The following is a 20612-nucleotide window of genomic DNA, read 5'->3' on the forward strand; positions in this document are numbered from 1 at the left end:
CCTGATGTTGGTTCTGAGTCTTCCTCCCTGGAGTATCATTTTGTGACCCCTAGTTCTTCTAATTTCTTTCAAATGGAGAAGGTTTGTTGATTTTGCATCATTAAAGCCTTTTGGGTATCTGACGGTCTGCAACATCTCTCCTGCACCTCCTCTCCTCCAAGGTATACATATTTAGGTCCCTCAACCTCTCCTCGTAAGTTATTTGATGGCGACCCCCCACCATTTTTGTTGCTCTTCTCTGGACTGCCTCCATCCTGTCTCTGTCCCTCTTGAGATATGGTCTCCAGAACTGAATACAAGATTCCAGGTGAGGCCTCACCAAGGACTTGTACAAAGGCATTATCGCCTCCTTTTTCTTACTGGTTATTCCTCTATGCAGCCCAGCATTCTTCTGGTTTTAGCTATCGCCTTGTCACATTACTTCACCATCTTCAGATCGTAAGACACTATGTGTTGTAATTTCTGTATCTTATAATTTTACTTTTACTGTTATGATTTTGTAACTTTATTCCTTTCTTTTCATTCCCTTTTCTTTTAATTATTTTTGTTTATATTAGTTTGGCAACACATGTAAAATTGCCATGCCAATAAATTGATCTGAATCAGCTTGTTGCCTGATTGGTGCTGCTTGTGAGAAAACAGAGTAAGCCAGCCTGCACAGCGTAGCCTGTCTGCCCATTCTTCGAAATCCGTGTCACTCCTGAATTCTTCCTCCATCTTGGCCTCAAAACAGGAAGCTGCTGAAGTATCCATTTTACCCTGCTGACATTCAACCTAAAAGTTTTGCAGACCACCACAGAAGATAATACACAAGTCTAGGGAAAGAGGCTTTTTTTAGCCTGGTGGTAACAGGATTAGGCTTCTGGGGGAGGAGAGAAAAGATAGAGTGATACTGTGAAATAGGTGAGGGGAAGAAAGGGAGTTAAGGGAGAAAGAGGATGTTAAGTATCATGGGAAAGAGCAGAAAGGGTTGGGTGGAGGGATACTGGTGTTGTATAGAGGGTAGAAGAGACAGAGGGGTGGGAGTAGGATGGAAAGAGAAGGATTGATCCGAAGTAGATGGGCCCTTATCGGATCCTCCCTCTGCTTTCTCCACCAACCAAATCCTGGTTAGGGAGAAGAGAGCTGGTCCGGAAGTATTTTCTTTCTCTCTCTCTCTCTTCCTTGGAAAGTAGAAGAAGACATGAGATAGGGCGAGCATCCATCGCCCTTAGTAAGGACTCTCAGGTACCAGGATATTCAATTATAGAAGCTCAGGGAGCATCCCATCTGGGTGAGTTAACACTATATGGGGAATTCCAGTACCAGGAGAACCCTATGGCCAAATGTGGTTCAGATGCCTGCTCCTGGAGCTTTCAAGGATAGCAACAAGGGGTAGCTGGGACTCCAGATACCTGAGGGGCGCAAGAAGCAGAGAAGCCTCCCAAGACCTGGAGGAAAAATAGTTCTGCCTTTAAGTGCCTTGTTATGTGGAGTGGTGGACCCCTGGACCGAGACAAGGTTGGTGCCACCTATAGAAGAGGGGCTCCTATAGGTCCTTGTCATCGGGAGGCGAACATAGGTGGTGGAGACCCAACCGGACCTTCACCTATACCAGCCCTCGTTCTCTGGAGGTTGAGCCCTTGGGTGCCGGAGCCGGCAGGCCTGGAGTGGGTCTCCGGACGAAGACAATCCTGAAGGAGGAAGGCGGAAGTGAGGTCAGACTTACCAGGGGTTGGTGCTGGCAGCGAGCAGGAGAATCCAGGAACGGGCAAGATACAGTGAACAGGCAAGTGGTCAGGGCAGGTGGCAGACAGCACAGAATTCAGGGACGAGCCGAGTCAACCAGAAGAGCAAGCCGAGGGAACGAGGAGCCGGAACAGGGACAGGAGCACACGGAGCAGGACTAGGAACACACGGAACAACCAGCAGCTCAGATCAGAGCGGGACCTGTTGCTGAGGCAGGGAAGGAGCGGTAAGGTTGGCCTTAAATAGGGTCCTTATTCCGCGTCATCAGATAGGGATGCTGGCAGCCTCCCAAGCGCTGGCCCTTTAAGCTGGGGGAAGGCGCACGTGCCTAGAGGGCCCAGCAGGGAGGACGGCATCAGCGGTGGCAGCTCCCTGCCGCAAAGGCAAGTCCTGGAGCCATCAGGGAGGAGAAGCCCTCGCTGAGAGAGTCCCGCGGCGGCAGATGGGACGGGGAACGGCTGCGGAGTTTTGCGGTCGGCAGCTGCAACACTATTTGTTTAAAAGCACTTATATATTACTTATCTGGAAAATTCAATGCTAAACACTGTCCAAAATAGGGAGCCATTAAAAGCAGGGATGGGTGAAGTCCTATGCTTTCAGGTGAGGATCTCAAGAGTAACGAGTCCCGAGTGTCTGGTTATAGAAGTTTGCACTATTATCTCTAGGAGGGAGTGGATAGAAACTCCCCTTCAGAGTGTTGGTGGTTCCTAAGATATGAGTAAGACTAATCTGGGCAACACTAGGGGAGAACTAAAGTGGTCAGTTCCAAGCAAAGGACAACCAGAGTTTCCCCCGATGGATGTAAAAGCCAAAAAAAAAAAAAATGTCGGCTCGCTCAAAATGAGCAGCCTAGGAAATAGGAACAGGAAGCTATCACATACCCTGGTAAATCGGTCAGATTGCATCTATGAGGGAGTCTCCCTTACAAAGCTGAGCAGCTAATTACATGACAAACAAGATTATCATACATAAGAACTCGGGAGTTGACAGACTGGAGACCTGGAAGGGTAAGGTCTGGCAGAAGGGACCTTTTTCCCTACTAAGAGTCAAGTAAGGGGCTTCTAGAAGTGTTCCCTTTGGTTTGACTCCAATAAGCTCGTAGACTAATAAGTTCCCAGGCTTAGGAAAAAAAGCAGGAACTAGGGGGTTCAAATAGTCTGGAAGGTTCATAGCTGACTTCTAGTTTTTGGAGGGTGGATCAGCCAGAAGTCCACACATTCCCTGAATTAGGCCAGGAGGTGCACACAAGGGTGTCTTTTTCACCTTAGGCAAATAAGCCTTCCCTAGAAGAGCCATGTCTGCTCTTTCATGGCTAAGGCTATGAAGAGCAGCAGCTGCATAAGGCAGTTTGCAAAGGTGGGACATTTAGCAAGCCTAAGGGCTTTGGGGTTTTTGCAAGGTTGGCTTACAAGAGAGCAGGCATGATGGGCAAGGTTCACAAGGCGGAGAGGTAACCTAGTAGCTAGTGCAGCAGGCTACAGATCAGGGTCCAGATCACGGCCACCCCCTATGGCCTTGAACGAGTCATTTTTCATTCCCTTCCCCCCCCCCCCCCCCCCCCCACGGTGTGGAAGTCTCCCTCCGGGCCTCAGGTACAGACTTGGATTCTGGGGCCTTGGGAGATAGGGAGGTGCTCACAGAACCTGGAGGTAGGCCGCTTCAAGTGCTGAAAAGTGGAAGAACAAAAGAAAGAAAATAGGACAGCGTCAGTCTCTGCTTGTCAAGAAGGGATTTAGGAACGAAAGCTACCTTATGCTCTCTCTGCAAGTTCTTCTGAGTAGTCAATATCACAGATTCCCTTAACTTGAAAAGGGAACTCACATAGGGAAGGATCAGCCATCTCTCCCCCCCTCCCCTTTTCTCAATCATAGTAGGGTAACAGCTTACAGACTGATTTGAAAATCCATCTCCACAGGGGCCTAAAGGTATGAGTATCATAGTGTCCAGGATGCTCACCTGCTCCAAGAAGAGTTTGCAGGAAATCAAGAAATGTCATTACCAGATATTATGAAAATGGAAAGTCGAGATCAGACTATATATATATATATACATAGTGTGTGTATATACACGCACACACACACCTATATAGAATCAAAAGACCAGGTAATATAAGGTGCTCAGTAAACAAGCAGAAAAACATTCCAAAGGAATGGACAAAAGAACATTAGTGTTGTTGATAGGGTATTAATTAAAACAGAAATCTTTATTAATCATTCACAGAAAAATTAAATTAAAATAAATTTACACCTTAACGTTAACAAATGTGGCACAAACAAATAATCATGTGACTCTTATACAAATAAGTATTGATAACTTAAACATTGATCAATTGCAGACTGCACACCTATGGTGTGAGTGCTAATACATTTGTTGTCAACGCTTGGCCATCATGGCACAATTACTTTCAAGCAGACCTAAGTATGTTACAACAATAATGAACACAAAAACTAAGCCGAGATATGTGTTACCTTGACAAATTCAATGACAATGTTGGAAAGTACATAAAATGAGTAGCCAATGTCTTATCCAAAAAGTGCTTGCAATAAATCAGAAAAAAAATAGGTAAGGTATTCCTCCTGGGTGTGGTATCAATTGCCCAGACAAGGCCCTTGTTTCGCCAAAAGCAGCCCCCTTAGGGGGGAGCCCCTGATATAAAGATCACCCAATTATCTTTGGTAGGCTTCTCATCAAACAGGGAGAGAAACCAAGAGTTATATGGGCTAAGATGAAAGGCTCTGATACTAGATTGGTGTAGAAGTTTCAAATATAAATTGAGTAGAAAGGTCACTCGACATCAGGTGGCCAATTAGTGTGCAGAGAAAACAGAAGCAGACTTAACACGCTGAAGGAATGTGACAGGCAAGAGAGAAACACGCATCTCAATAAAAATCCACTGTGTCTGAAAATGCGGGATACAGTCTCTTCAGGCTGCCATGCGGTAAGGATCATGATTGAAAACGTATTTACCGTGGCTAAGCCTTCCTCCAGCTGTGCACTCTCTTTCAATAATCTAAAAATTCATAAAAAAGAATAAAATGGTGCAGTGTTATTTTAGCGAGAGTGCACTACCACTGCCCTCGCTATTTACACCTTACCAGACATACCTACACCCATGGGGTCTCTATAGATCCTCTTAGTAGGGTTGTTTTATAGGATATGGGTGACTGAGGATCACTTTTAGGCTTCATTATTTTGAGATTGTTATCTTTACTTTGACAATTTTTCAACTACAATCTACTGCTCCATTGTCAAGATGAAGCGTAACTAGGCATATGCGGTTTATTTATTTTTTTATTTATTTAAAATCTTTTCTATACCGTCGCTAAGTTATATACCATCGCAACGGTTTACAAATAGGCACATAAATTAAGGTTTCCATTACACACTGACACAGAGGAGCAGTGACTCACAGAAAGATGACATAGAGGAGAGCAGCTGCACTCCACTAGCCTCCCTTCTATGAAAGGGGAAGGGGTAGTTGAGGCCTAACAGGCAAAGTAGCATTCTATTAGGCTTTGCCGAAGCTGGCTGCTACTCAGCATGGTGTCCTCGGCTTGAACGGGTGCACATGGGGGATCTGGAGGTAGATCCAGATGTATCTCCATTGGTATCCCATGGCGAAGAGCGAGATTATGGAATACACAGCAGAGCGGCACTATATCTGCTACTCTGGGTGGGGCATAAATTAAAGCTCCACCCGTTTTCTCCAAACACCAAAATCTACTTTTGAGAACTCCAAAGGTGTATTCTATGATACAGCGGGTAGAACATAAGGTCTAGTTTGGCCTCGTCTCTGCCGGCGTGTTGGGAAAAGTAATGAGGGTGAGAAGCCAGGTCCTGCAACCATATCCCGAATCACCTGCGGCAAAGACAGAACGAGAGCATCATTCACACCATCATCACTCTGAAATATGGCTGCCAGACCACAGCATGCTATAAGACAGTAGAAGCTAACCTCTAGCTTAGCATGAGCCTTAAAAGCCTATTTCCTTACCCTAAGTCCATGCGACCATTTTCTGTGACACTATATGAACACTATAGTACTAGCCTCTCTTCAATTCCATCAAGTTCTGCCTGACCTGAGGAAATACTATGTAGTGATTAATGCGGTCAGATACAGCTGTTGTGATCTGGCCCAGACAGCAGGAAAAAGTGGTTTGGAACATTCCCTCTACGACCCCCTACTGTCGTCTGAAATGAGCCAGATGCCAGGAAATGCAGGGTGGCCAATAGTTTGGTGAGGCCTGGCACAGCTTGGTATAGCATCCAGATCCCCTCAGATTTCTTCATATAATTCTAGGATAGCCTGAGAGGTGAGGCGATACCTGCTAATCACATAATCTTCTGGCATGCCCAGCAACGAAGCTCGTGAAGGAAAGATGAGTTCCTTGCATCTCATCCGCCTTGGCCACCTGTGTGCTAAGTGTTGCCATGGGCCATAACTCTTTCCTTGCAGGGCTAGTGGCTTGGGCTCTGGTGCAGGGACTTCCCTAGGAGGGGGTTGGAAACTTCCCTTGCCTGTTCCTGTGGTGGTGGTGGTTGTCTGCGATTAACATCCTGAAGCAGGCAGTATCCCCCAACAAGTAAACCTGTCACAAACATAACAGATTTAGGAAGTCAGCCCAGATAAGAAAAGGTGTTTTTATTGGCCCAGAAGGGCATAGAAGGTATGTCTGATAAAAGGCCTCATTTTCGCGTGCACGATAACAGGCTTGATCTGTGATAATGGCAGTGAGCGCACAATAAAACCTTTTTTCTCTTCTACCACAAAAAAAAAAGGTTCAGTTATTTCCGACATTAAATCCTGCATTACTGTTTGTGAATCTATCACGGAATGTGGTAGGACACCTTAATTTGCATTAACTCCTCCCACTTGTATACCAAGATTAAAATTTGCATGCTAGCTTGCATTGCACTATTTATCACACACGCCATGCGCGTTAGGGCCCTAATGTATTTTGATGAATGACCCAGTTAGATTGTGAGCCCTCTGGGGCAGGGAAAAACCTCCAGTACCTGAATATAATCCACTTTGAAATGCCTGAAAAGCAGAATACACATCAAATAAATATTGGTCTTCTGTTCTACTCTGTATAAACCCTAGACTTCACTCCCATAGGGAAGAGATAGATGCTATCAAATAATTTTTTAGTGGTAGTTTTACTAGATGGTTGAAACTGGACAGGGGTTTGCTGCACAGAAGGTCATTCTGTCTAGAGATGCCACTGGCACACATGCCCAGCACTTTATGGCAATGGTGCAAAATGTTTGTAGCGGTGCCACCTGCTGTATGAGTGGGGGTTTCCCTTCTGCACATGAGCAATTGGGTAAGAGATGGGAGTGGAGAGAGTCATGGGACCCTTGCTGGGATCGAATTAACTGGGTGGTTTCCCTGTTGCAGGTCATGGGAAAACTCCCTGATGACAGCTGCATGGGAATGAAGAACAGAGATCAGGTGGTGGGAAGGGAATTATGGGTCTACATTCCGGATCTTGTAGGTACCTGGCAACCCCCCTCCCTGGGATGCTGTATCTCCCATTTTAAGTTTTATGAGAAAAATCTTTAGTACAGAGGGCCCCAGAGAATGCAGTCAGTTGGTATAGTGTTCAGATAAAATCTTGTCTATGTCTTCAATGAGACTTTTGTTGCCAGAACAGCCATCCCATGTTTTTGGGGAAGAATAAGGCCAAGGAGAAGGCAAGAGTTATCTGTAACTGAGCAAGAAAAGAAAATAAAGCACTGTGCTTGGAATCAAAGTAGTCTGCTGCTTGTGTGTGAAATCTAATGATGTTATTATTACAAAAGTCTTCATAAGGGACTTTCAAAACAAGGACACAATAGTTTTCTTCCTCTCTCACAGAGCCGGCGGAAGCACTAGGCGGACTAGACGACCGTCTAGCGTGCCACCAATAGGGGGGGGCAGCATCAGCAGTCTCTCCTTCCTGCCCATGCGACTGGAAGAGAAAGTGCCATGGTGCTGTCCCGCACGGGTGGGAGAAGGAGAGACCAGGCTGATGCCAATGTGGGCGGGAAGAAGAACAGCGTGTCCTCTCTGCAAGAAGAAGCGGTACTGCAATGAAGAGCAGGTGGAGCAGCAGCAGCCAAGCAGCGTGGCCATGCCCACTCAGGAAACCGTAATGTCAGCCCCGATCCCTGCTCAGCTGTAGCTGCGCAGGAGGCAGAGAAGCGTCAGCCCCCAGAGGCCTGAAGAAAGAGGAAGAGCACCGTGAGCTGCAGGGGATGAAGGATGAGGTTGTTGGCCTTGTGCTGCCAGAGGAGAAGCAGTGAGGGAGAGAGCATGTCCGTTTGTTGTGTGTATTTATGAGAGGAAGCATGTGTGTACATGAGAGAGAGGATAAAGTTTATGAGCAACCGATCTTCTCTCCCCCTGCTAATCCACAACAATCTCAAGGCATCTGGAATTCAAAAGATCCCAGATATGGACAACAGCAGGATATTTTTTTTTCTTTATTAATTTTAATTATTGGGGGCTGTCTGATGTCTGTTTTTAAATAGTTTATTGGTATTTGTAAAATTTGTATAACTTTTAATTACTGGATGTTCTATTTGTCAGCTGTTATGAAATATTTATTCTTATTAGTATGGTTTTACTCTATTGATAATTTATATTTCTTGATTTTGTTTCTTTAATGAAGAAAGTTTCTGTTTTTCCATTGTTGCACTACATAATGAGTCTGGCTTGTGGTTTCCAATTCAGTTTTTGTCTACACTTTGGGCCGGATTTTAAAAGACCTGCGCGCGTAAATCTGGCCGGATTTACGCGCGCCTATTTTGCATAGGCTGCCGGCGCGCACAGAGCCCCGGGACGCGCGTAAGAGGGGCGGGGGAGGGGGCGTGTCCGGGGCGTGTCTGGGGTCAGGGGGCAGTTGGGGTGGGGCTGGGGGCAGGCGTAAATCTGGCAACAAAGGTAGGAGGGGGGTTTAGATAGGGCCGGGGGAGTGGGTTAGGGAGGGGAAGTGCGGGGGGTGGAAAGAAAGTTCCCTCCGAGGCCGCTCCGATTTCGGAGCGGTCTCGGAGGGAACAGGCAGCGCACACCGGGCTCGGCTCGCGCAAGTTGCACAAATGTGCACCCCCTTGCGCGCGCTGACCCCGGATTTTATAAGATACGCGCGGCTACACGCGTATCTTATAAAATCCAGCGTACTTTTGTTTGCACCTGGTGCGCGAACAAAAGTACACGCTCGCGCAAATTTATAAAATCTACCCCTTTCTGTTTATAGTTTATGGTGGCTTTATATTGTATTTGGTGAAGACCTATCTGAGTTCTGCATGTATGATTAAAGGGAGGTATTCTGCTAGCTTGTAGTTTCTGTATAAGGATTTATAGAAACCTGGCTTGTTCTATTTCCTAAAAGGAGTTGTATTGTGTTTTAGGGCCTGGTGTAATATTTGCAGTGTTGCTTTTTCATAGAAAGAGTTATTACTGTTTGAGTGCTGGAAATTAGTACTGGTTTGGTATGGGAGATTCACAATAATCATAATGTAGTTTATTCATGACTTTCTGAGAGCCAAGCCTACACCCAACAAACATTACAATAGGCCTAATATCAATTCCAAGTGTCCTTTTTACTTTTTTCTGCAGGTTTTTCTAGTTGGCACCACAGCATTGCATGTAAATATAATGTTATAAGTGATATTTTTACATCTGAAGACTGTACTTTGAATGCCTTATGTTAAATTATAAATGCATAATTTTATTGGGGGAGGGGGAGACTAAGTTTCGCCTAGGGCGCCTAATAACCTTGCACCGTCCCTGCTCTCGCAGCTTGCGTTTCAATCTATATTTGAGAATAGAACTGTACATCTTCTTTTTCATCTGTTTCCCTGAGTAAAAGTTTTAATCGCGGCAACACTGTAAAACAATTCCTCATATTCCATTGCCTGTTAAAGAGCAGACTTACCCCTTGCTTCTAAGTAACAGACGCTGTTGTCGTGTGGATATCCACATGTGCCTCTTCCTACAAATAAACTACATCTCCCAGGATGCACGCTGTAGGCGGCTGTGCGCAGGCGCCTGGAGAAACTCCGTGGCAGGGAGGTAACTATTGCAGGCGGAGGTGATGCCCGTGGAGTTATAGTGTTAGTGGCTCAGTGTCGATTGTTTCTCGATAGGTCAGGATTCGTCTTGGCATTGCTGTAGGAAATTGCGGTACTTTCTAAGCGGGTCTGGGATTAAAATCAAACACAGGAAGGCAGCCGATCTGCACGATGCCAAGAACTGTAAGTCTTATTCCCCTCGGTAATGGCCTAGCTGCAGATACTGGTTTAAGAACTCTGTGCCTCTCCCGGCAGTGGGAGTGGCCGCAGAGAATAAGTTTCACTGAAATCATACATTGTATTTATTTTATATAATACAGTTTGCATGGGTAATCCTGTGCCTTTTGTAGGCTTCTTTACCCGTAAACTGGTTGTCACACCCAGCTCTACTGGGGGGTCTTCAGGAAGTTTGCTGGTGACTCACTTGCCTGGATTTTCGGTTGCTGCTACCGGCTCCATTCAGATTCAGAACGAGTCGAACAAAATTCTGCTGGAGTCCTAGCAGAGTACCGGAGATTCGGAGCGCATGATTTGTTTATTGAGCAAAGTATTGTGGTTGCTGTTTTAGTCCTATTAATTTTAATTCAAGAACTCCGCCTTTTCAAGCGATGGCTTGTACAAGGCGGATTCCAGCATCGTTCATGTTTTTATATCATAAAACGTGCTAAACGAATATGCTTCTCTTTAACAAAAACAAGTCTTGGGACTTTTTTTCAGGAGCACTGGCTAGCTCCTGGTATCAGTTCCCTTTGAAATAAAAAGCGCTGGAGGAATAGTCCAATGTAAATTAAAAAGGAAATACTTGGCGTTTGCTGCCTTTAGATGTAACCTGTGTGTCACTGAGGAATTAAGTTCCTTCTTATGGAGGGTGATTTGTATGGACATTATCTGGATATTTGAACTTTGTTTTTATTGATTTTACTGCATGAGAAGATTAGAGATTTATAATTCCTGTTCCGATGCTGTGTATGCTTTGTTTGACTGTTTTGAGTTTAAATGTGGTCAGGAGGACTTACTCCCTAAAATAAATCGGGCCCAGATCATGAAGAACCCAAAAAACCAGGCATAAGATTTTACATCTAATATGTACCTCTATGGGGAGCCAATGCAGGGAATACAAGAGAGGCAAGGCACTGTGCCATCTTAACTGCAATTTACTCTTCCATCTGCAGCATTTTGAGCCATCTGTAACCTGGTGACTGTCTTTTTTTTTTTTTTTTTTTGGGATCCCTAAAATAATTAGAGATGCAATAGTGCAAATGACTAGGAGCAGCAGCATGCATCACCAAGCAGAAGTCTTGAGCTCTCAAAGGACACAGCTGCGTAACTAACCTCAGATGCCGAAACACTTTTCTTGAGACCACGTCCGCTTTTGGGGTTCTGATAAGGAGTCCAGAAATACTGACATTCTTTCTTTACCTCCGATTAGAGAATACATGTGACATTATTAAAACACAAAGAAATCGATTTTAAAAGTGTTGCTCGTGTAAAATTGCCCACATATGCACGTATGTGGGCTGTGCGTGAAGAATGCAGATTTTAAAAGCCGAGATTTATGCGTAGATATATATACCTGTGTGTGCACATGCCAAAACTAAGGAGGTGGAAAAGGGACAGGGGTATTGGCGTTCCAGCGTGGGGGGCCAGCTGTTGCGCCTGTAACTCGGTATTTTAAAACCGAAGGCCGCAGCGCGTGGTGTCTGTTAGCCGGAAACTTTACTGCTGCTCCTGTAGAGGAGCAAATCTGTAAATCTTGTGTTTTAGGGCTTACAGGACAGGGTGAGGGGTCTGAGTCAATTTGGGGGGGGGAGCATGCAGGGAGAAGAACCAGAGGGGGTCATGAAAGACCTCAATATTGACTGAGCAAACTGATGGGCTAATTGGAAAAATTGGGAGTGTACCTTGCATGAGCAGATTTTAAAAATCCGCCTACATACACGAGTGAAAGCCAGCGAAGTCCTGTGGAAGGTATGCAAAGTAGGTTTGCTCGAATAACCTCTTAAAATTAGGAGCATGCTTGCACGTGGTAGGCGTATTTTAAATCGAACGCACGCAAGTGCATGCATGGTTTGAAATTCCAGCGTGTCTCTGCTCGCCCGCCCGCCCGCCTGAAAGTGAGGAAAATCAGTCGTAGGCATGGCTTTCTGGGCATTCTTTCCCCTCCCAAGCAAAGTCTTATTTATTTGCTAGCTGACTTTAGGGCCTGTTTCCAAAGATATTCGAGATGTGCGTTCGATTTCCTAATTCGGTATGGTTCGGGGGGGAACCGAAAAACAAATGGAATTTTCCAAAATTTTGGAAGAATTTAGTTTTTCGGGTTAGTGCGCACTAACTTTGATCCGTTAGTGGCACTAACCTGAAAATCGGGGGCCCCCCACCGCCCCCGAACCGCTGGGAAAAACGGAATTTCCTGCGGGGGGGGCCTTGAAAAGCCCGAAACGATTAAAAAAAAAACCCCAAAACAATGCACATCTCTAAAAGATATAGTAAAAGTTTTTGCTATCTTGCAGCCCTGCTGGGCAGGCTTGGTGGCTTCTTCCTCCCCTGATCTGCTGGCGTATCCCTGATCAGGTTCTGTGCCTCTCTCCCCCACTGCTGAGCTAAGGTAGAGGGGCCCAGTTGCTACTTTGTAGCTCAGTATTTCGTTGTTTTTTAGTGAAGGTTTGAATTCGTTATTGGGCAGGGGACCGCCCATGGGAATTCTTGCCGTATACAGAAATTTTATCTTTTCGTGAGCAAAATTACAGAACATGTTTTCAGGTATTCAAGTTCTTAGAATTTGGGTGGTGCTGGCTCCATGGAAGATATTTTATTTAAATGATTAAGATGTTTATAAGAAGCCATGCGCATCTTACTTCCTCCGCCATTAAATCATTTCAGAATGGAAACGGCTGTACAATGTTCCACGTGAGTGTTTTGTTTTTATCCTTTCAGCTTTCTGAGCCGGGGGGCAAAAAAGAACATGTTAAGGTCACAAGCAAGCCGAAGCCGGGATTCCTGGAGCGTCTCAGTGAGACCACAGGGGGAATGCTCATTGGACTCTTGGCCTTTGCTCTCTCCTTCTACCTCCTCTTTACTAATGAGGTAAGTGCTGGCCTGGGATAGAATGCTGAAGGGTTTTATCTCAGCTGAATGAGCGGGCGATGCAGTGAGACATTACCTGATCCTTTTATCTGCCCAGTGCAGCTTTCAAATTCTGGCAGCACCACGTGAGTTCTCTCTGCCCGGCAAGTTGCTGTAGTTCTGTGAAGCTGCCCACAAAACTGCAATAGCTGCCGATACAGTAAAGCGCGGCCGCAGTTACCCTGTTTCTAACCCGCTGTGTACTCACAATTTGGCCGCGTAAGTCTAACCCACGATTCACTATCTGTTTTTACTGATCCTTACCGCTTCATTTACTCGACGCGTATCCCTTTCCGCCCGCGGCACGTATATGTATATAAACGATCCGATTAGCTATGCCCTCCCATTCAGTAACATACGCCCCGACTATCGCCTTTTTAACCTGCAGTTTAGCCGCGTCTTTAACCTGCTAAATTACCACCTACCCTTACCCCTGCGTTAGAGGCAGGGGTAAGGGTAGGCGGCAAACTTTCCCCCAGCCCCCGCACACCTGCCCTGGCTGCCGGTCTCTCTCCCCTCCTCCTGAAGCAAGGCGCAGGGCGAAAAGCGACTCGACATGCTATTAAAGTATTGTAAATAAAGTGTAACAAAAGTTAACTTACTTTTTCTTACAGTGCTCTCTGCCCTCCTCCGGAGGCGCGCACCGCGGCTCCCCTGCCTCCCGGGGGCAGCCGGTGGCGAAAGCGGCTTCCAGCGGCCCCTGCTGGCGAAGATGGATGAACGCACGCCCGTAGTGCACGGGCGCCCAAGTCAGCGAAAGCGTATGAACGTACGCCGTGACGTCACGCACGCCCGTTCATGCGTCTTTGCTACCTTGAGCGCCCGTGCAGTATGGGCGTGCATTCATCCATCTTCGCCGGGGGGGGGGCCGCTGGAAGCCGCTTTCGCCGCCGGCTGCCCCCGGGAGGCAGGGGAGCCGCGGTGCGCGCCTCCGGAGGAGGGCAGAGAGCACTGTAAGAAAAAGTAAGTTAACTTTTGTTACACTTTATTTACAATACTTTAATAGCATGTCGAGTCGCTTTTCGCCCTGTGCCTTGCTTCGCCTTAGGTTTTCTTTTGCTTAAAGTTGGGATCCACTTCCTGGTACCTGTCATTTCAAATGTCCTTTGAAATGACAGGTACCAGCGCACCCAGGATACTGTATAGGCGCTGTATAGCATCTATACAGTAAAATGGATTGCGCTTCATGGACGCGCGTTGGACGCAGCTTGCATTTGCATGCCATTTAAATACAGTATTGAGCGGTATGTGATCCGAACTGTGCGTGTGGCAAACGCGGGTGCGCCCGGCACTAACGCACCTCTTTCTATCACACCTTACTGTATCGGCCCGTCTGTGTGACCCTGGGCAAGTCACTTTTATCTCCCTGTGCCTCAGCTCTAATCCACGCCCTTGCCACTGCCTCTGTCGCGGACTGTGTGTGTCACTTTATCTGCCGGTCCCTCTCCTACCCATGTCACTGTCTCCCTTTCTGGATGGCTCTTATTCTTAGTGAGCAACAGTAATAGTGGCTGTGGATAGATGTTTTGAAGTATTGAGTTCACAAAGCTCATGGTGGTCCTTTCTGGATGCAGTACATGATATTAATCACAATTGTCTTTTATGAAAGGATTTTATTTAAATATCTTGTAGGGAAGAGCCGTGAAGACAGCTGCCTCTTTGGACGAGGGTCTTTCCATTGTGGTTTCCCTGGATAACATCAACCGTGCAGCTTCACAGAATGAGGGAAAGTTGGTGTATTTATCTGGTCCGCTCAAGACATCAAAGGTAAATACGGTTCTGTCGTCTTACTAGAACAGAATTCCGTGGTGAGTGGTACAAGGCGAATTTCACATCAAAACTACAAACCACAGTAACTGATTTTTGAATTTTATTGCCCGTGACCACGTTAAAATGAACATGCGCGCGCGTGCACACACCAGATCTTATTGTTTTCTTATTTCTCTCATCTCTGCCTTTGGTTGGTCTTGACGCTCGGTGTACATCATTACCACTCTGTAACAGCACAGTTGTCTCTTGCTGCCTGTATTTTGACACTCTTAGGATGATTGGTGCATGCTGTTAGGCTAGTTTTGGAGTTCTGTTAACTAACTGGTTGAGATTCTTTTCCTGTAATCTTTTTTTTTTTTTTCTGTGTGACGTAGCCCCTGAATGATCCAAATTACAAGATATCTGTTCAGTGTGTGAAGTTGAAGCGTCACGTGGAAATGTACCAGTGGATAGAGTACGAGGACACAAAGTAAGTGATGGAAATTGTGATTTGTGGCTTATTGAGTGCAAAAGACAAAACCAGCGTATTGGGTGATGATCAGATGCTTGACTTTTTTACTTCATGTCCAGTGTTGATACTTTATTTATTTAAAAGTACATATTTCCTGCTCCCACCACAGCTCAGGGCGGAGTACATGAAAATATACATAATAAAATGGTCAAAATGTACAGATTAAGACATGGACATATAACATCAATAAGCAATCCTAGTCTGCAGCAAGATAGGGAGTACAAGAGAGCAGTGGGGCCTGCTGGTCAGCTTGACCTGAAAGAGGAGGGGAAAGGATCTAATTGACAGCAGGAAAAGCTGCTTTGAAAAGCTGAGTTTTTAATGCTTTTTTTGAATGTTTTTCGGGTTCCTTTAGAATGTGTATAGATAAAGGGAGGGTGTTCCATAACACTGGTCCAGCTATGGGGAAAAAGTTGTATTCATCGCTTAGTGGCAACACCTAGAGGCCAGACTTAGGGTCTACATTAACCGAGTTCTGGAGGGAGCCACAGTTTGTGGTTTTCAAAATGAAGACAGTCATTGCAGTGGACTGAGCTGGGAGGTGGAGGGAAACTCTGGGTAGTTTGTGCCTGGAGGCTGATGACACTGTTACCCCCATAGTAACCAGCTCCGATTGCACTGGAATCCCAAAGAGGAAAATGCTGAACCAAAAAACTAAAACTGCAGATACCGTGTGCTTCGCAATATACAAAAATACGTTTGGCAAACTAATATTCGTAACTTAATTTTGAAATTCTTCAGCGGCCCCACTGCCATTCTGTGATTCCAGTGATAGTGCTGAAATAGATATCTCTGGTGTCCGCTGCTTTCAGCATGTGATGTTGCTTGTGACACCGTGGTCAGTATGAGCCAATCAAATTCCTCGTTCTTGATGTCAGTCTGATGCTTTCTCCAAATGTCTCCTCCCAGAAATATAGCAGAATTGTTTAGCAGCCTGTTAAAGAATTCTGAAAGCAAGCTTAATGGTTTAATTTTAATTTGAAAAGAGAAACAAATTACGTTGATACCAGCGATTATTGCTAGGAGCTTTAAAACCTGAAATCCTAGGTTCTACCTGTGCTCTCTCCCCCCTTGCAATGAAGATCTGCAGCACTTGTTCTCCTACGAATAAAGCACTCACATTGCTGTATATTCAGTAATAAGAATTCCCAGGTATTGCTTGGTGGCCAGAGATTCCGCAAGCAATAGTATTTTGGAAGAAAAACATTTTCTGTCAAAGTGGGTATTTGTGAGTACTTTAACTGCTAAACTGAAATTATCTGTAATATGGCTTCCTTCATGATAAGATAGACAGTGAATCGGGAAGCCTTGTGAGGAGTTGCCCGAGTGGAGAGGGGCACAAGGGACTGAGCCTGGGAGATACCGAGCCGACTTCCGCCTTCCCCCCCCGACGTCATCAGGGAGGGACTCCTGCGACTATTAAAATCCAGCCGCAGCGCCAGGTCAGTGGAAGCCTTGTGAGGAGTTGCCCGAGTGGAGAGGGGCACAAGGGACTGAGCCTGGGAGATACCGAGCCGACTTCTGCCTTCCCCCCCCCCCGACGTCATCAGGGAGGGACTCCTGCGACTATTAAAATCCAGCCGCAGCAGCGCGCAGCCGCTGGCACGCTGCCGAAGCCGCGCGCCAAAGGGGCGCGCCCCTGGGAAGAAAAACTGCCCGAGTGTCATCCATATTAAATCGGAACGGATGGGGAAAAAAAGAAAAATGAAGCTGGCTGCATCAACACCGGTATCAAAAGAAGTAAAGGGACCTATGGATTTTCATCTAGCGAGAAGGGTGAGTCAGACTTCGAGGGAAGTCGTGTCTGATATTTCCTTTTCGTCGGGTGCGACAGCTAGTCCCCCCCCCCAGACCAACTATCCAACATACTATCAGTCAGAGAAGGGGTTAGTGATGTTACTACTCCCCCGGGTCTGATTGATTTAAGATCTATTAAGGAAAGTAAGAATGAACAAACTGATCAGGGTCCTGTTGCTACTGTGGAAGGTGGGAATATTACAGCTGTGAATACAACTGATATGTTGTTGCCCCCAGTACCGGATCCAGACAATATTACTCTCCTAGATTTATGGAGAGCTGTTATCAAGATAGAGAGGAATCTCTCTTTATCTATGACCCAATCCACAAATTTCTTTGCCCAGACCAAGGAAACGCTGAAGGACTATGGAAATCGCATTGAACAGCTGGAACAAATTGGGTCTGCCTCAACAGTACAAATTACATCCTTGCAGACAAATGGTGCTACATTTATTAAAGATACCTTGATAATGTATAAGCAAATTGAGGGTTTAGAGAATAGTTTGAGAAATAAAAATCTACGGTTCTTAAATTTCCCCTTTACAAGGCTATTGTCAGCACAAGAACTGTTTAAGAAATATACTAAAGAAACTTTGGGTATTCCAAATGATTTATTGATTTCTAAGATATATTATATTTCCAATATGAAAAGAGCGGGGGGAGAACCTGAAGGGGGAATAGATCCATTAATTGCACAAAGTCCAAATTTAACATCTTTTTTGGAGGCATCTGAGGATGATATCCAAACAAGAGCCACATTGATTGTGGCTTTTGGGTTGGAACAAGAGAAAAATCTGGTCATGCAGAAATATTTTAAAAATAGAGGCTTTAAATTCTGTGGCCAAATAGTACAGGTTTTTCCGGACGTCTCAAGGGCTACGCAGTCAAGAAGAAAACAATTCCTAACAATGAGACAGAGGGTGGTTTCTCTTGGAGCCACCTTCTTTCTCAAATTCCCTTGCAAATGTATTATTATTCACCAAAAGAATAAGTTTGTCTTTCTTGACCCTGCACATTTGGAAGTTTTTCTTTTAGATAAGGGTGGATGAAGGGAATGTAACAGCTTTAATGGATAATGTATAGGTCTAAATGGAAAAATGGCCCTAATTTTCAAATTGTTTGAATTTTCCTAAGTCTTTTCTTATATTGGCTTCCCATTTTGTGGACTTAAAAGTTGGTAAAACATATAGGGGCGGATTTTCAGAGCCCTGCTCGCGTAAATCCGCCCAAAACCGGGCGGATTTACGCGAGCAGGGCCCTGCGCGCCGGGAAGCCTATTTTACATAGGCCTCCCGGCGCGCGCAGAGCCCCGGGACTCGCGTAAGTCCCAGGGTTCTCGGAGGGGGGCGTGTCGGGGGCGTGTCGGGGGCGGGCCCGGTCGTCACGGCGTTCCGGGGGCGTGTCGGCAGCGTTTTGGGGGCGGGTACGAGGGCGTGGCTACGGCCCGGGGGCGTGGCCGCGCCCTCCGTACCCGCCCCCAGGTCGCGGCCCGGCGCGCAGCAGGCCCGCTGGCGCGCGGGGATTTACGTCTCCCTCCGGGAGGCGTAAATCCCCCGACAAAGGTAAGGGGGGGGTGTAGACAGGGCCGGGTGGGTGGGTTAGGTAGGGGAAGGGAGGGTAAGGTGAGGGGAGGGCAAAGGAAAGTTCCCTCCGAGGCCGCTCCGATTTCGGAGCGGCCTTGGAGGGAACGGGGGGAGGCAGCGCGGCTCGGCGCGCGCAGGCTATACAAAATCGATAGCCTTGCGCGCGCCGATCCAGGATTTTAGTGGATACGCGCGGCTCCGCGCGTATCTACTAAAATCCAGCGTACTTTTGCTTGAGTCTGATGCGCAAGCAAAAGTAGGCTGATCGCGCTTCTTTTAAAATCTACCCCATAATGAAAAATTTCCTTTATTGATTTGTAAAAGTCTTTTTTGGTTTGTTTTCCAAAAATATTTCCTGTTATTTCTTTTTCATTGAAAATGTATCAAGAAATTGAATAAAGTATAAATTGAAAAAAAAAAAAAAAAAAAAGATAGACAGTGAATCTTCCTTTATCTATTTATATGCATTTTACCAAGAACGGCCTTAAATTGGATTGCAGTCAAATTTAATCAAACAGTACAGAATATTGTGAGGGTTACAGTATCAATATAATATTTTCCTTCTTCCTGGAACATAGAGCAGGAGGGAAGGGAGGTTTAGGAAGAGTAGTACCTGCAGAAGTATAAAGGATCTGGAGTAGGAGCATAGGTACCTTTAACAGTAAGGTTAATGTCTGATGCAGGCGAGTGAGAATCCAGTGCTGTTTAAGTAATACTCATTGCTCAAAGTTCTGAGGTCACGTCAACACGACAGTCTCTATTGAGGAATCTACAAATGGGTCAGCGAAGGCTCTTTGGAACAAGCAGACCCTTGCAGATGATATACTGAGTTTTGATAAATGATGGCATCTTCTGAATTTTCTCTTTCTTCCTATGTCTACATCTTTCTGGGACCACAGAGTATCTCTTGACCAGTGGATTTATAACTTTGAGGCTCACGACCCAGTACAGGGTCTCAGCACTGGGTCCTAGCCTGTTCCCGACGCACCTGCTTAATGTGGTTCGGTTACTGAACTTTGCGGCGCCTGTGTTCTCCGGGCTTGTCGGCTGTCATCGCGAGAACAGCACTGCATGGCTGAAACTTCTGAGAGTCGCATGGTGCCCGTATGTTCAGCGTTGCTCTCGTGATGAGGGCTGAGAAGCCTGAGAGGAAGGCACCGTGGCTGAAAATGACTGAGCGACAGGGAACAGATGCTTCGGAGACCATGAGTGATGAGGGCTGGGGATGGAGGAGGAAGGTAGAGGTGAGCAATGGAGACTGGGACGTGGAGAAGGGGAGGGATTTTTTTTTTCTTTCACCACCAATCTCTCCCTCTCTCCGTTTCTATTCTCTTTTTTTTCTTAATCTTGCACCGCACATTTTGAGATGCCGGGGCCAAGCTTGGGTTACAGCATGCATGAGACTTGCTGTGGAAAAAACACTGCCTCTTTGTCTAAAAGGCTCACGCACTGGTGGGTGCTGCTGCTGTGAGATTTGATCCTGTCCTGAGATTGCGGTCTTCTGTCTTTCCTCAACTGCAGGGAGTATGAGGAGAAAGGTGAAATGAAGAAGGAAACCACATACTCGTACAGTAAGTTCTTTGTGGTACAGTGGAATGAGCTTTGGGCAACATAAAGTGGTATTATTGCTAAGAGACGTCTCCCGTTTTCCTCAGACACTGAGTGGAGATCGGAAGTTATAAACAGCAGGCACTTTGATCGAGAGATTGCTCATCAAAACCCCAGGTAATTCCTAGACAACAGGAGCTATGAGTTAAGAACATAAGAAAATGCCATACTGGGTCAGACCAAGGGTCTATCAAGCCCAGCATCCTGTTTCCAACAGTGGCCAATCCAGGCCATAAGAACCTGGCAAGTACCCAAAAACTAAGTCTATTCCATGTTACCGTTGCTAATGGCAGTGGCTATTCTCTAAGTGAACTTAATAGCAGGTAATGGACTTCTCCTCCAAGAACTTATCCAATCCTTTTTTAAACACAGCTATACTAACTGCACTAACCACATCCTGTGGCAACAAATTCCAGAGTTTAATTGTGCGTTGA

The 20612-nt window shown here is 46.0% G+C and overlaps 1 protein-coding gene across 1 annotated transcript in view; it reads left to right on the forward strand.

Moving 5' to 3' along the window:
• Nucleotides 1–9751: 9751 nt before the first annotated feature.
• Nucleotides 9752–20612, forward strand: part of TMEM43 (transmembrane protein 43) — a 37032-nt gene continuing 26171 nt past the window's right edge. The window contains exons 1-6 of the mRNA XM_029601376.1: nucleotides 9752–9969; nucleotides 12721–12870; nucleotides 14542–14676; nucleotides 15054–15148; nucleotides 20092–20141; nucleotides 20226–20295. Coding sequence (XP_029457236.1) covers nucleotides 9958–9969; nucleotides 12721–12870; nucleotides 14542–14676; nucleotides 15054–15148; nucleotides 20092–20141; nucleotides 20226–20295 — 512 coding nt within the window. The 5' untranslated portion in view covers nucleotides 9752–9957. The remainder of the gene's footprint in view (nucleotides 9970–12720; nucleotides 12871–14541; nucleotides 14677–15053; nucleotides 15149–20091; nucleotides 20142–20225; nucleotides 20296–20612) is intronic.

This window comes from Rhinatrema bivittatum, chromosome 4, assembly GCF_901001135.1.
Source record: "Rhinatrema bivittatum chromosome 4, aRhiBiv1.1, whole genome shotgun sequence".
NCBI classification, from domain to species: Eukaryota; Metazoa; Chordata; class Amphibia; order Gymnophiona; family Rhinatrematidae; genus Rhinatrema; species Rhinatrema bivittatum.